We start from the raw sequence: 13,821 nt of genomic DNA on the forward strand, positions 1-13,821 counted from the left end.
CGCGGACTCCGGCGGGGCACCTGCGCGGACCGGATTGGAGACAGGGCGGGTGCCTGGCACTACTTATGGAAACGTTTGGAACTTCCTCATCGCTGTTTGATAACATAAAGCAAAATTGGCAGGGAACCCGCCATTCCACTTTTTTATAGTTTAAAAAAAGTCTCAGAACTTCTGTTCTTTCACAACTGTAAGACTTGCCTGAAAGCCAAGTACAATCAACACTCTTCTCTGCCCTCCGCGTGGCTGCTCATGCCTGCCCCACCCACTGGCCTCTATCCCCACCCCATGCCAGCCTGCTCAACGTCCATTGGCTAGCCTCTTCTACCCGTGTTCTCATTTGCCAACTGTATGGCAGAAATGATCCATTCGGTGAACAGAGCCTTCGCTCTGCCGCTGTTGATTGGCTGGCTGCGACAGCGGGGGGCCTTTATGACAGCACGATGGAGGAATGCGCTTGTTGAAGTGACCGTCGGTGGATTGGTTCTCGCTCACTGTCAGTCATAGGCTTGCCTGTAGTTTCCTGCAGTAGTTTGTGCTTGAAACTCTGCAAGCAAATTTGGGAGAATTTGCAGCTGGTAGTGATAGCATGGAGGGTGTATTACACAAATGGACCAACTATTTAAGTGGTAAGTACACAGTGGACATGTGCCAATTCTAGTTGGCAGTGATGGAAGTCAGTTAACTTGTTACGAACACGGAACCTATGGCAGAGTTTGTAGGCAACTTGCAGAGTCAATGTGTTCTTGCAGTAAAAGGGTTGGGGCTCGCTTTAATTTACAACTGCTTCTTTATATTTGTGACCCTCTTTGTTGGGACTACAGGTTAGTGCTTGCTACGTAATGATGAAGAGTGGTAACTTCAGAATTTTACCCCCCCCCCCCCATAAGGATGCCGAGTCTAATTGTGCCCTACCACATGATATCACGTAATTCGACCCCGAGACCTTCTGGTTTGTTTGACGTAGTACCGTTTAAAAAAAAAGTAATCTGCAGTATTCTTAAACTAAGTTGAGAATGGAGCCTCGCATTTGTAGTTATCCTCCCGGATCTAATCACAGTTGTGTTGGAAACCAGTGAACAGTCGTGTTAGTGTCCAGAAGTCAGAACCCTTCATGTACATCTCCTAATTAAGAATCAAATTCAGATTTTTAAAGACTTTGTAGGATAAACACAGAAGCTTCTAATTGTAGGGAACTCAAAGTTATGGATATAAATATGTTAATGCACTAATAAGAGCTTAAATTAAGAAAATACTATGTGGGGTGTAGTTGGATTATGGGGCCTGCTATCGCAAGGTAACTAACATTAATGTCGTTACAAGTGGAAACATACTAGCTTTTATACTGGTTATTATGTGACAGTGTGAGTAAGTTTTGCACAGGGCACAAATACTAGCGGGTTTGTTTCAGTGCTTTATTATTCTAACGTGAATGTGAGAAAAATCCAATGTGTGGAAATAGTTATTTACTATTACACCCACTTTAACATGGAACGTTATCAAACAAAATGGCACAATGTGTCACAAGAGAAAACACTCCCACCAGGTGACCTGTTTGGTGAAAGAGATATTGAGCAGGTTTAAAGGAGGAATTGTGGGAGATGGAGTGGAAATGTAGAAGGAAGGGTTAAAATAGTTAATAAACAATGTTTTGAAAGGAGTGGTTAGTATAAAATATTCCAAGAAATGATAAGGTGGAGTTACTTAAGAAGGAAGTAAAAAATAAAAGTTCTGGAAACATTCAGCTAGTCAGGCAGCATCTATGGAAAGAGAAACAGTAAATATTTTGAGTCTAGGACCCTTCATCTGATTTATTTCAGATTTTCAGTATGTATTTTTTCACTTTTCATTCTAAATGTATATTACAAAAACACATTTAAAGTGTCATGCAGTTTTCAGGCCGTATAAAAATTGTTGCTCAGGGCAATGGTTGGTTCACACAACTATTAACAAAAATAGGAACATTGTCCGGAGCCTGCGGTCCTATTTAAATAGAATTGGTTGGTGATCTGATTTTTTTTGGTCCTTGAGTGATTGCTAACATTGGTACTGGTTGTGGCACTGGCTCAAAAATGCAATGTTTTTTTATATTTAAAAAAAAAGCCATATCCTTTCAGCAGGTGGAACTTTTTCATTTTGAGTGTCAAAGTGTAGTCAATCATTCATCTTGTGTCTGTGTGTTTAATGTGCAGCTGAATGGAAAATGCAAAACATCTAGGGTGACATCTCATTAAAAGTTTGGTTTTTGAAAATGTCAAAACCACACCTCTTATGTTTGTTCTACATTTGATTACTTGGAAAATAAAAATTAGGAGAATTCAAATGTCTAGATCAGTAAATATTAACCTAATAACAACATGCCAAAGACCTTATCCACTTACGAAACCACTTTCAAGGAATTATGGATCTCAATTCCCAGGTTCTGTTGTTCCACTGCACACCATTCACTGTTTTATGTCTTCCCCTCCCGAAGTGCAACACCTCACACTTGTCTGCATTAAATTCCATTCTCCATTTCTTAGCCCATTTTTCCAGCTGGTCCAGATCCCACTGCAAGTCACGATAGTCTTCCTTGCTGTCCACGACACCCCCAATCTTGGTGTCATCTGCAAGTTTCCTGATCCAGTTAACCACATTGTCATCTACACTCAGTGGCCTCTTCTGATGTTTGGTCTGAACAACAACTGAACCTCTTGACTACACATGCTATCTATTTAAATATTTGACTTTGGTTCTTTGCGGGAATGGGACCTGCTGTCAGGGCCTCACAACTGGCCGCTTTTTGATATCCAAAGGACGTGGCCTGAAAGACTAGTGCACCTTCAGGGTGCTGGATTTTCGTGGCTCTGGAGACGGGCTGATTCTAGGCCGGTGCCCCTGACTGAGGCATCGCGGGAGAACACGGAACATCGGGAGCAGCGGGTTAGCTGACAGCTGTGTGTCCAGACACCTGAGCCTCTCTGGGTGCAGAGCTCAGAAAAAGCGACAAAACAGACTTTTAACACCATAAATCAGTGAGTTATTTTGTTATGTCTCCCCTCTCACTGTGAAACGGGGACACCTCTTTCTCCCTTATTAGAGAGAGAGAGAGAGAGAGAGAGCGCCTGTGGTATTGTCGAATTACCGGGTGAATGAGTAGTCTTTGGGGGTACTGAAAGTCTGCGTCTTTATTGATGCTTTGCTTCACGCTTGAGTGCTCGGTGGGGGGGGGGGGGGGTTGCTGATGCTTTTTGCTGGTGGGGGGTGGGGGGGGTCATTATCTTGCCGCAGCTTGTGCATGGGGGGGCTTTGGGGGTCTAACATTTAACTGTCATTCATTCTTTGGGGCACTCCTCTGTTTTCATGCATGTTTACAAAGAAAAATGTTTTCAGTAGGTATATTGTACACATTTCTCTGGCATTAAATGTACCTATTGAAATATCTATTTAAGGCTCCAAATAATTTTAATGACAGTAAAAAAAAAAATTTTATCAACAATTTTAGAGCATACATTAACAGTCCAACTATTCACTACCTCATTGTTTTTTCACCTTTCAATGAGATGAACAGGCTTGGTACAGTGATATCAGCTTCTCAACATCAGGCTGAATGTCACTCTGGATTCTCAGATCCCCACATTCAGTAATTTTCAATCTGTTTCTCGGCTTTGAAAGAAGTTGAGTGACTGCACTGAAACTGTGCTCCACTAAATACAATGTTGCAAAGGCAATAAAGAACATCTTGATCTTTTTCCACAGTGCAGGATAGCAATCAAAAATTTCTCTCTGCAACCAAAAGTCTTGATATGACTTTTTGGCCCTTGGCTTCAGCTCAAGGTCATTTTGTAGCAAGACCATTTCTTCCTCCATATTAACTGTTAATTCCTCATTACAAGAGTTCAGGAATTTGGATTTAGTAACCAATCTGGAATTTGGGTTGAGAGAAGATCTTCAAATCTCTCTGACGTGTCTTTTTGCAGCTCACCCAATTAGGCACAATATACCTGAATATCATCATCTGGTATACTTCATCTTCCAAATCAGAGTGTCTCGGAAGTTGTAAAAGGTCGCGACAGCCAATGTTGCACTTAAGTAAGGTTAACTCGGATGGAAATGTGGAGATGACAGATTTGACTTCAAGATTCACATCATTTCCTTCTCTTTCATAGTCTGGATATGATCCACGACCTCACTATTGTTTTGCCTCAGTTCTACCCACAATGTATCCATCGCGAGTAAATTCAGATGCAAAGAAATTAATTTAAGATCGCTCCCATCTCTTTCATTGCATGCATAGATGACCACGTTGATCTTCACTATCCCTTGAAAACCAAAGGTCTCTAAAGCCTTGCCTTTTATTCTATTAGGAATATACAAACTGTACTCTCAATGTTTCACTTTTGAAGGTCTACTGTGATGGATATTCACTGTCTTCTAAGCTCTATTTTCTAAACACAGCAGCTATGGGCTTCTAAAGATTCAAGAGTTGTTTTTCAATAAGTTGAAACTTCCAACGAATATTCTTTGTTTAGCAGCTTGCCGTAAACAGGAGCCAGTCTTTAGTTCTCAATGTAAATAGCAAGCAGTAATCAGTTTGAAGTTGAAGAGACAGCTTTGCAAACAAGCACTGTCAATAGACCAAACTTGCTGGCCCCACTGCACTTGGTCTAATGGGTTATTTAATTTGGCTTGTTTGAAACTAGTCAACATTGGCTAAGCTATTTAGTTCAAGGAAGCTTGTAGACCAGATGGATACTACCATTTAACATATCAATGGCTGATTTTGTTAATAGTTGGAAGGTTTATGTCAGCTTCACAGCATTAATTGTGGGTACTTGAGATCTCTGTCTCCAGAAGTTTTTAGTCTAATTGTTCAAAGACATTTGGGGGAAAAAAATCACATTTGTGAAGTCACCCAAGTGGCAAAGAAATAGCATAAATGAAGAGAAAAGTTCAGGCTTTTTAGGAATGGTCCAAGAACATCGAGAAGCATTACAGAAAGATGGGGTGAAATAGAATCCATTCCTCTGCCTTTGATTTCCGCATCGGATGACTGGTTCATGTACAGTTTGTGGGTACGTCTTTTTAGCTTATAGGAATTGTGTCCATGTTTTGGAAATCCTTTGTGCTGTAGCACTTTGGAAGTATTTTATAAGTGTTTTTTAAGAATGTTGTTTGAATTTAAATGTGCATCACTAGAAATAAATGAACTGTCTTTAAACTACTTTGTTAGCTGGAAGTATCTCTCCTTTGGTAGGGGGCTGGGGGGGCCCACCACTCAAACAGTGGGTATTGACAACTAACCTCGCTGTGGAATTTAAACAGAGAGGTGAACTAGCTTTTGAAGGTTGAGTAGTTACAGTGTGAGGATATTCTTGGCTATTTATATTCGATGTAATTTAAAGTCTTCGTCTGAGTTTAGAACTTCAGGGTCAGCAAGGCCAGTGCCATCACAGCACTTGCCAATAATCTCTTTACCAGAAAACTACCTACCCCAATCCATGCCTACCAGATCCTTGCTGATGCCATCAAAAGTGGCCCTTCTCCAGGTTAGAATCTTAACCTGAGGACGAGACCTATCCCTCTCCGTAATTATATTGAAAATGATGGAATTAAGATCACTAGATCCAAAGTGTTCCCTGTGACATGCCCTGTTGCTTTCCTTAAGAGTCACTACTGTGGTGTTGGATATGTGACCTATTGGTTTTCTATTGCTCAACAGAGTAGGTATACAAGCAACACACACAAAATGCTGGTGGAACACAGCAGGCCAGGCAGCATCTATAGGAAGAAGCACTGTCGACGTTTCGGGCCGAGACCCTTCGTCAGGACTAATTGAAAGGAAAGATAGTAAGAGATTTGAAAGTGGGAGGGGGAGATCTGAAATGATAGGAGAAGACAGGAGGGGGAGGGATGAAGCCAAGAGCTGGAAAGTTGATTGGCAAAAGGGACCTGGGATCCTCAGAAGGTCCAAATTGATAAGTTCAAATGAATCCTGAAGCCTACTGGAGTAAGTTCGCAGCAGAGACACGTTCCAAGGAACGTGGCTGTAATAGCGGGTCTGGGTCAAAATGTGATTGAAAAGTTGAAGGGCCGAAGAGTCACTTTTGTGTTGGCAAAATGAGTGGTGTGTAACTGCAAGGAATCAATGTTTTGCAACGCACACAAAATGCTGGAAAAACTCAGGCCAGGCAGTGTCTCTGGAAAAGAGTACAGTCGGTGTTTCGGGCCAAGACCCTTTCAATCCTATGTCGCTTGGATTTGTAATATCTGCAGATTTTCTCTTGTGTAGGATCAATGCGTTTGCAGTTTGCACATTACATGGATGAAGGCACTGAGGGTAAGGTCAGCAAGTAAGTTGCTAAGTGGACATGGGTTACAGAGGGATGTAGGCATAGATTTGGCAAATCAAGTACAAGGTGGGGAAAATATGAAATCCCTTATTTTAATAGAGGGGCATAAAAGAAAGCACATTATCTAAAAGACTAGAGATAAGAGTTTTGAGATACAGCAGGGTCTGAGTGCACCAAGGCATTTCTCAGATGGCTATGTATAGGTCCAGCTACTGTTAGCGTTCATGGTTGGGAATTGGGCATACAGGATGCTGGTAGGATCACATCAAATGTGTGCTGTGTACGGTGTTAGTCTCTTGATTTTTGAGCACCAAATTTCTCGGTGTTCACCTGACTGAGAATCTCACCTGGTCCCTCAACACCAGCTCCATAGCAAAGAAAGCCCAGCAGCGTCTCTACTTTCTGCGAAGGCTGAGGAAAGTCCATCTCCCACCCCCCCCCCCATCCTCATCACATTCTACAGGGGTTGTATTGAGAGCATCCTGAGCAGCTGCATCACTGCCTGGTTTGGAAATTGCATCATCTCGGATCGCAAGACCCTGCAGCGGATAGTGAGGTCAGCTGAGAAGATCATCGGGGTCTCTCTTCCCGCCATCACGGACATTTGCACTACACGCTACATCTGCAAAGGAAACAGCATTATGAAGGACCCCACGCACCCCTCATATAATCTCTTCTCCCTCCTGCCATCTGGGAAAAGGCTCCGAAGCATTCGGGCTCTCACGACCAGACTGTGTAACAGTTTCTTCCCCCAAGCTATCAGGCTCCTCAATACCCGAAGCCTGGACTGACACCTTGCCCTATTGTCCTGTTTATTATTTATTTTAATGCCTGCACTGTTTTTGTGCACTTTATACAGTCCTGTGTAGGTCTGTAGTCTAGTGTAGCTTTCTGGTTTTTTTTTTACGTAGTTCAGTTGAGTTTTTGTACTGTGTCATGTAACACCATGGTCCTGAAAAAACGTTGTCTCGTTTTTACTATGTACTGTACTAGCAGTTATGGTCGAAATGACAATAAAAGTGACTTGACTTGAATATAAAGGTGTTGGAAACAATTTACTATCCAAGTTAATCACCTGTTGAATCTGTAAATTGACTAATGAGCAAAGGTTGAACAGGGTAGAGGTGTATCAAGAGTAAGAGGGAAAGATGGTTGAAATGAATTAGATCCTGAGGGGTCTCAACAAGATGGAAATTTCCTCAGGAGAATCTCAACAAAAGGTTGTCCATTGAAGTTGCTTCTTTCTCTGACGGTCATGCATCTTTGGAACTTTTCAAAGGCCATGGAAGCAGATACTTTGAATATTTGTAAAGCAGATGCAGGTAAGTATGTGCAGCAAGGAACTAGAAAACCAGCAGAACTAGACTGGATTGTTGAGTTGAGGTTCCAATCATATGCCATTGTCTTATTTGAAAGGTTGGGCAGTTAAAGGGAGTCAAACTACCTGGTTGTGCTTCTAATTGGTGTGTAATTCTGAGAGTGTGATTTCAAATCCTACTGCAGTGGTTTGGGAATTTGGAAATCACTGCAATTGATTTTTTTTTTAATTAGAAAAAAAAATCATTTTGGGACTTGTATCTTGATCTTTTGGGTGACTTGATCTACATTACTGTCATTTAATCGCTCTACAAAATGGCCCAGTGAGCCATTCAGTTGTATTGGACAGCTAAAGGGAATGGAATCAGCGTGATGGACAGAATATCCCTTGTCTGTGATGCAAACATCCAGTTCTGTAGCATAGAGCTGGTAACTACCTCCCTCCCTGGTGACGGGTAACAAATGCTGGCTGGGCTAGTGACACGCAGGTCACTGCTCGTCTACATCGAGCAGCTTTTGGGTTTTTGTATTTCTAATGAGTCTGCTGTATTAACGAAGGTAAAATAAATGCTGCAACCAATGACTAAATCTGTCATTTTCTCCAGTCAAGTTTTTGATCCATTCCGCTCAAATCTTGCAATGGAGTCAATGTTGTGATTACTTCCCACTGTCTGTAGTGGTAACACTATGAAACAATTGGTTTTGCTGTAAATTAATAATTTTCAAGATATTCAAATACATGTACAATTGGAAGTAGCTTTCTGCCAGAGTTGGCAGTTGCACTGTGATGTATTGGATGGTTGGCACAATGCCCAGTTTGATACTGGATAAGATGGAATGTGTACTTGCAATGCATTCTCAGAATTACTTGAAACTGAAATCCAAAGAGAAGCATTTTTGTTTTATGCAAATAGTGTCTTGTGTAAATATATATTTCAAAGGATCTTGCTGTGGATACACCTGTGCGGCACAGTTGGTAAAATGTAGTCATCCTTCAGATAAACACCAACTGTTTCCTGACTGGATCACACGTCATGACGTGATCAGGTCCTGATTATTGCCCACTTTGCTGTTGCCTATAGGCTGGACAGTATGGAGATTGTAATTTTGCCTGCAAGCGACTAGCTGTGAGGTGTTCTGAAATGGCCCTATCACTTTGTCAGCATTTGAATTTAAAAGTGAGCTTGCTTCTTGCAAGCAGATTTTCTCAAATTTCCAGGTGAACTGTTCCTATCATCTGGGGAGACCGAGTGCTCCTTCAGGAGTGTGATTGCAAAACTTCTTCCCCACACAGGGTTGTAGAAACTTGGTAAACTCAAAATAGCAATTAGATATAGAAAACTACAGGCCCTTCGGCCCACAATCTTGTGCCGACCTTATAACCTATTCTAAGTTCAATCTAACCTTTCCTCCCACATAGCCCTCCATTTTTCTCTCATCCATGTGCTTTTCTAAGATTTTCTTAAATATCCCTAATATATCTGCCTCCTACCACCACCCCCGGTAGGGCATTCCACACACCCACCACTCTGATATCTCCTCTTCCACCCCCTCCATCACCTTAAAATGATGCCCCCTCTTATTAGCCATTTCTGTACTGAGGAAAAAGACTCTGGTTATCCAATCTATGCCTCTTATTATTTTGTACATATCCATCAGGACACCTCTCATCCTTCTTCGCTCCTGAAAAAAGCCCTAGCTCACTCAAACATTCCTCATAAAACGTGCCCTTTAATCCAGACGGTATCCTGGTCAATCTCCCCTGCACCCTCTCTAATCCGGACGGTATCCTGGTTAATCTCCCCTGCACCCTCTCTAAACCTTCCACATCCTTCCTATGAGGTACCCAAAACTGTACACAATGTTCCAAGTGTGATCTAACCAGGGTTTTCTAGAGCTGCAACATTACCTTGTGGCTCTTGATACCAAACTTTAAAATGTTATTACCTATCTTGCCCCCCCCCCTTAACCAAGGTTAGCATTTGGAGCCAAGTCCTAATATCGTGTTGAATGAATAAATGGACTGAAAGAGTTTAAAGAATGTAATTAGTCCCATCCTGCTCTTTTGTTGCTTTGCCCTTTTCAATTACACTGTCCACTTCCAATCCCTTGTTCCCCAAATTTATAATCTTGTAGTGACTCTCCTAATTTGTCATTGGTAGGTTGGCAACCGCGGTACTTTGTGTTGGATGGCAGCGTGTTCTCCTACTATGACTCGCAGGAAGATGTCGGCAAAGGCAGTAAAGGGAGCATCAAAATGGCCGTGTGTGAAATAAAAGGTAAAAACAAGTGATGGATTTTTTTGAGCTTGGAGTTAAGCCACCTTTACATTGGATAAAGGTTTGTGCTTAAGCTCGCCATTGCCTTTGGGGGTGTAGGGAAACCTGGGGAAAATGTTTCAAATTGTGTGTTTGGGAATAGAGTGCGGTAATTGGACGCTGACTTTAGGAATGTACCCCAGGCTAGTGGGATAGGGCGGCAGTGGGGCAGGCAAAGAGTGTTTGAGCATAGAACATCACAGCACAGTGCTGACCTTTTAACCTACTCCAAGATCAATCTGACCCTTCCCTCCATCATAACCCTCCATTTTTCTATCAGCCACGTGCCTATCTAAGAGTTTCTTAAGTACCCCAAATGTATCTGCCTCTACCACCACCCCTGGCAGGGTGCTCCACGACACCACCACTCAGTGAGAACACTTACCTCCGACATCCCCCCCGTAGACACCCTGCAGAAGGACTGAGATTGAGATCTAGGCTAAGCAGATAGTCTGTGTCATTTTCCCCAGTGTCAAGATCCAAGGTGAGAGGGAGCAAGTCCAACAGTAATGTGCAAAGTGAGTTCTTTACGGAGTGGTGGGTGCCTAGAACGCACAGTAATGGAGGCAAATGCAAATAGTGATCAGAAGACTCCTAGATGGCCCCCAGGACCTGTGCTACTGATTTATCAAGGTCTTTCACTGAAAGAGGAAAGGAAGATTTGGGAAATCAAATGTTGACATATGAAATTGACTCGACGTGCTTCTATCCTCCTTTTGCATGAATAATGAACAGTCTTTATTGCGAAGGGGTAGGAGTTTAGAAAAGGGGATGATTTGTTACAGTTGTACAGGATGTTGGTAAGGCCTTATTTGGAGCACTGCGGACAGTTTTGGTCCCCTTACACTTTTTCTAAGAATATAGTAGCATTGAAATTGTCTGTAACAATTCCCCAGGATAAATCCTGGGATGAGAGGGCTGTCCTGTCAAGAGAGGCTAAACAGTTTGGGCCCATATTTGGAGTCTAGAAGAATGAGGGGTGACCTTATTTGAGAAATGTAACATTCTAAAAGGGTTTGACATGATGGTTGTTGAGATGTTTCTACAAATGGGAGAGTCTTGAACAAGGGATATAACTAAAAGAAAAACAGATTTAAAGGAGCTTAGAAATTTTTTCTCTCAAGTTATTGAATCTCTGGAATTTTCTATCCCATAAGCCCACAGAGACTATATCAGTAGAAGTACTTAATGAGGTAGATCAATTTCTGAGGTTAAGAACTGGCACTTTAGTTGAGGCCAGTGTGGATTAGCCATGATGTAACTGAATGATGGCCTTCTGTTGTTGTTTGCACACGTCAGTGCAAAACGGTGGGTCCACGGTTACTAGCGTTTGATTTGAAAGTTGGTATCAACACTGAAAAGCACTCAGTGACTGGGATTCTGCACCCATCCCCATCTGGCACAGGGACAGGAATGATCAGAGGTAATGGCAACCCTAGCATCACCTTGTCACAAAAGCACAAGCTGAATTTATTGTGTTAAACCTTGGTTTAAAGGCTATAGACTCGTTGGTGTTTTCTGAGCTGAAGCCATTGAGTTTTCAGAATGGGCAAGTCTGATTTTAACCCAGAACTAGTCTGTCCAGGAGGACAGGTGGGAAACGTTTTCCCACAAAGTAATAGATACTAGCTTCAGTAAACCCAAAATCTGTGGCTTTTTTTTTCCTAGCTGAGGTTACTTGGGGATATGGAGTCATGCTGAGTTGGGGGGGGGGGGGAGAGGGGGGAAAGAAAGTTGATTTACAGCAGCTCTGATGCAAATTCTTTCTGGTATTTAGTGATTTAGTATTCCTTGTCAGCACTGCTTGGGCTAATGTAGCAGTTGTGACTCCCGTGAAATATCATTAGGCGATCCTTAAAAAAAGATGGTGGCGCACTCAGACGCAGCAGCTTCTATGGGGCCAACCAAAGGTGTATGGTGCTGGAGAAACTGAAGGAGCAGGGTTTCAAAGGTACATTTAATGTCGGAGAAATGTATACAATATACATCCTGAAATGCTTTTTCTTCACAACCATCCACAAAAACAGAGGAGTGGCCCAAACAATGAATGACAGTTAAATGTTAGAACCCCACCGCCCCCCCCAGCTCCCCTCCCTCCCGCATGAAAGCTGCAGCAAAGCAACAATCCCCCTCCCCCCCCCACCAGCAAAAAAACATCGGCACCCCGCACCATCAACACTCAAGCGTGCAGCAAAGCAACAGCAAAGACACTGACTTGCAGCACCCCAAAGACTACTCGTTCACCCGGCATTCAACGTACCACAGACTCTCTCTCTCTCTCTCTCTCTCTCTCTCTCTCTCTCTCTCTCTCTAATAAGGGAGAAAGAGGTGTTTCTGTTTCACAGTGAGAGGGGAGACATAACAAAATAACTCACTGGTTTACGATGTTAAATGTCTGTTGTGTCGCTTTTTCCGAGCTCTGTGCCCAAAGATCTTGAGTCTCTGGGCACACAGCCAGAGATCTTCTGACTCCCAAAACGACACACCAATCTCCTGCCGGGACACCGACCTTCGGTCCGCCCGTCTCCAGAGCCACGAAATCTCGGACTTCTGTAGGCGAGCTAATCTCTTAGGCCACGCCCTTGGGATATCGAATAACGGCCAGTCGTGAAACCCCGAGGCAAGCCCGTTCCCGCAAAGAACTGAAGTCGGTGTGTAACTCCAGGTCAGGGTCTTCAAAAAAGGAAACCGGAAAGGGGGGAAAATAGAGATATTAAAGATGGAAATAGAGCTGTTTCCAAAGATGCAAGCAAAGGAGTCGACGTTGGGCGCCGTTGACTCTCCTAAGCTCCTATGGACTTGGTATGGATTGTGCTGTGCTTGTGGCACAGAGGCAGTACGCGAAGGCGGTGTGCAGTCTAATGGCAAGTGAAGGTCGTAGTCACTTTTCTTGTGATCACAAGACCTATTGGATATTGTTAATGTGGATTGCTGCAAGTCTGATTCGCTGGTTTATTGGTGGACAGCGGAGGAGCTGCATGGTCTTGGTTGTAGCAAGGACTAGGCCTCAAGCTGTGGTGTCACCTATTTACAGCTGTCCAAAAGAGAGGTGTTGGAGTCTGTGCTTCCCCCCAGTGTTCACTCAGCAGAAGACAAGCCAGCTTATCTTTAATTACAGACTGCTGCAACATTCATGGACTTAGGGTCTTGGACTATTTTTGGGTGACTATTTTTCTGATATCTTCTGTGTGCTTGCTATCTTGTATGTGCTTTGTGGTGTGTGTAACTGTTGGTACTGTGTTTTTGCACCTTGGTTTCATTTGGCTATATTCATGTCTAGTTGAATGGCAATTAAACTTGAATTTGAAGCCAAGACCTGTGACTCTTCTGTTTTAGCCATTAGGTTTTCATGAAGAGATGTCCTAAAACACCACTTCTCCAGTATGCTGAAGTAATGCATTTCTCTTGCTAGTGCATCTAACAGACAACACAAGGATGGACCTGATTATTCCAGGAGAGCAATACTTTTACCTCAAGGCCGTGAATGCAGCTGAGAGACAGAAGTGGTTGGTGGCACTTGGTAGTGCCAAAGCCTGCCTAGCAGATAGCAAGACCAAGAAGGAGCGAGGTACTGTTTTAAATCTTTCACAGGTGTTTGCTATTTTCAATGCTTTTTGTTCATTTGTGTTTTTGGCCCTATTGTTGTATAACACCATGAATGGTGTTCTTCAGGTTGCTAGCCTTTCATCTCTTCTGATGAGAAGGTCATTGATCTGAAACATTAATTATCTCTTCATGGATCCTGCCTGATGCAAGGTGTTTCCAGCTTTTTTTTGTATTTTGGACATTTACTATCTATTTTTTCATTATTTCTCTACCAATTTAGCCTTTTTTTTTTGCTGGCTACATGAAGATCA

At 42.8% G+C, this 13,821-nt stretch overlaps 1 protein-coding gene across 2 annotated transcripts in view; it reads left to right on the forward strand.

Moving 5' to 3' along the window:
* The first annotated feature begins 491 nt into the window (after positions 1–491).
* Positions 492–13,821, forward strand: part of LOC140741140 (pleckstrin homology domain-containing family A member 3-like) — a 39,147-nt gene continuing 25,817 nt past the window's right edge. The window contains exons 1-3 of one of the 2 annotated variants that reach the window (XM_073070957.1): positions 492–626; positions 9,809–9,925; positions 13,377–13,532. In XM_073070957.1, coding sequence (XP_072927058.1) covers positions 587–626; positions 9,809–9,925; positions 13,377–13,532 — 313 coding nt within the window. In that variant the 5' untranslated portion in view covers positions 492–586. The remainder of the gene's footprint in view (positions 627–9,808; positions 9,926–13,376; positions 13,533–13,821) is intronic. The other variant, XM_073070958.1, reaches the window with a different exon arrangement.

The sequence above is a fragment of the Hemitrygon akajei genome, chromosome 18, assembly GCF_048418815.1.
Source record: "Hemitrygon akajei chromosome 18, sHemAka1.3, whole genome shotgun sequence".
NCBI lineage: Eukaryota > Metazoa > Chordata > Chondrichthyes > Myliobatiformes > Dasyatidae > Hemitrygon > Hemitrygon akajei.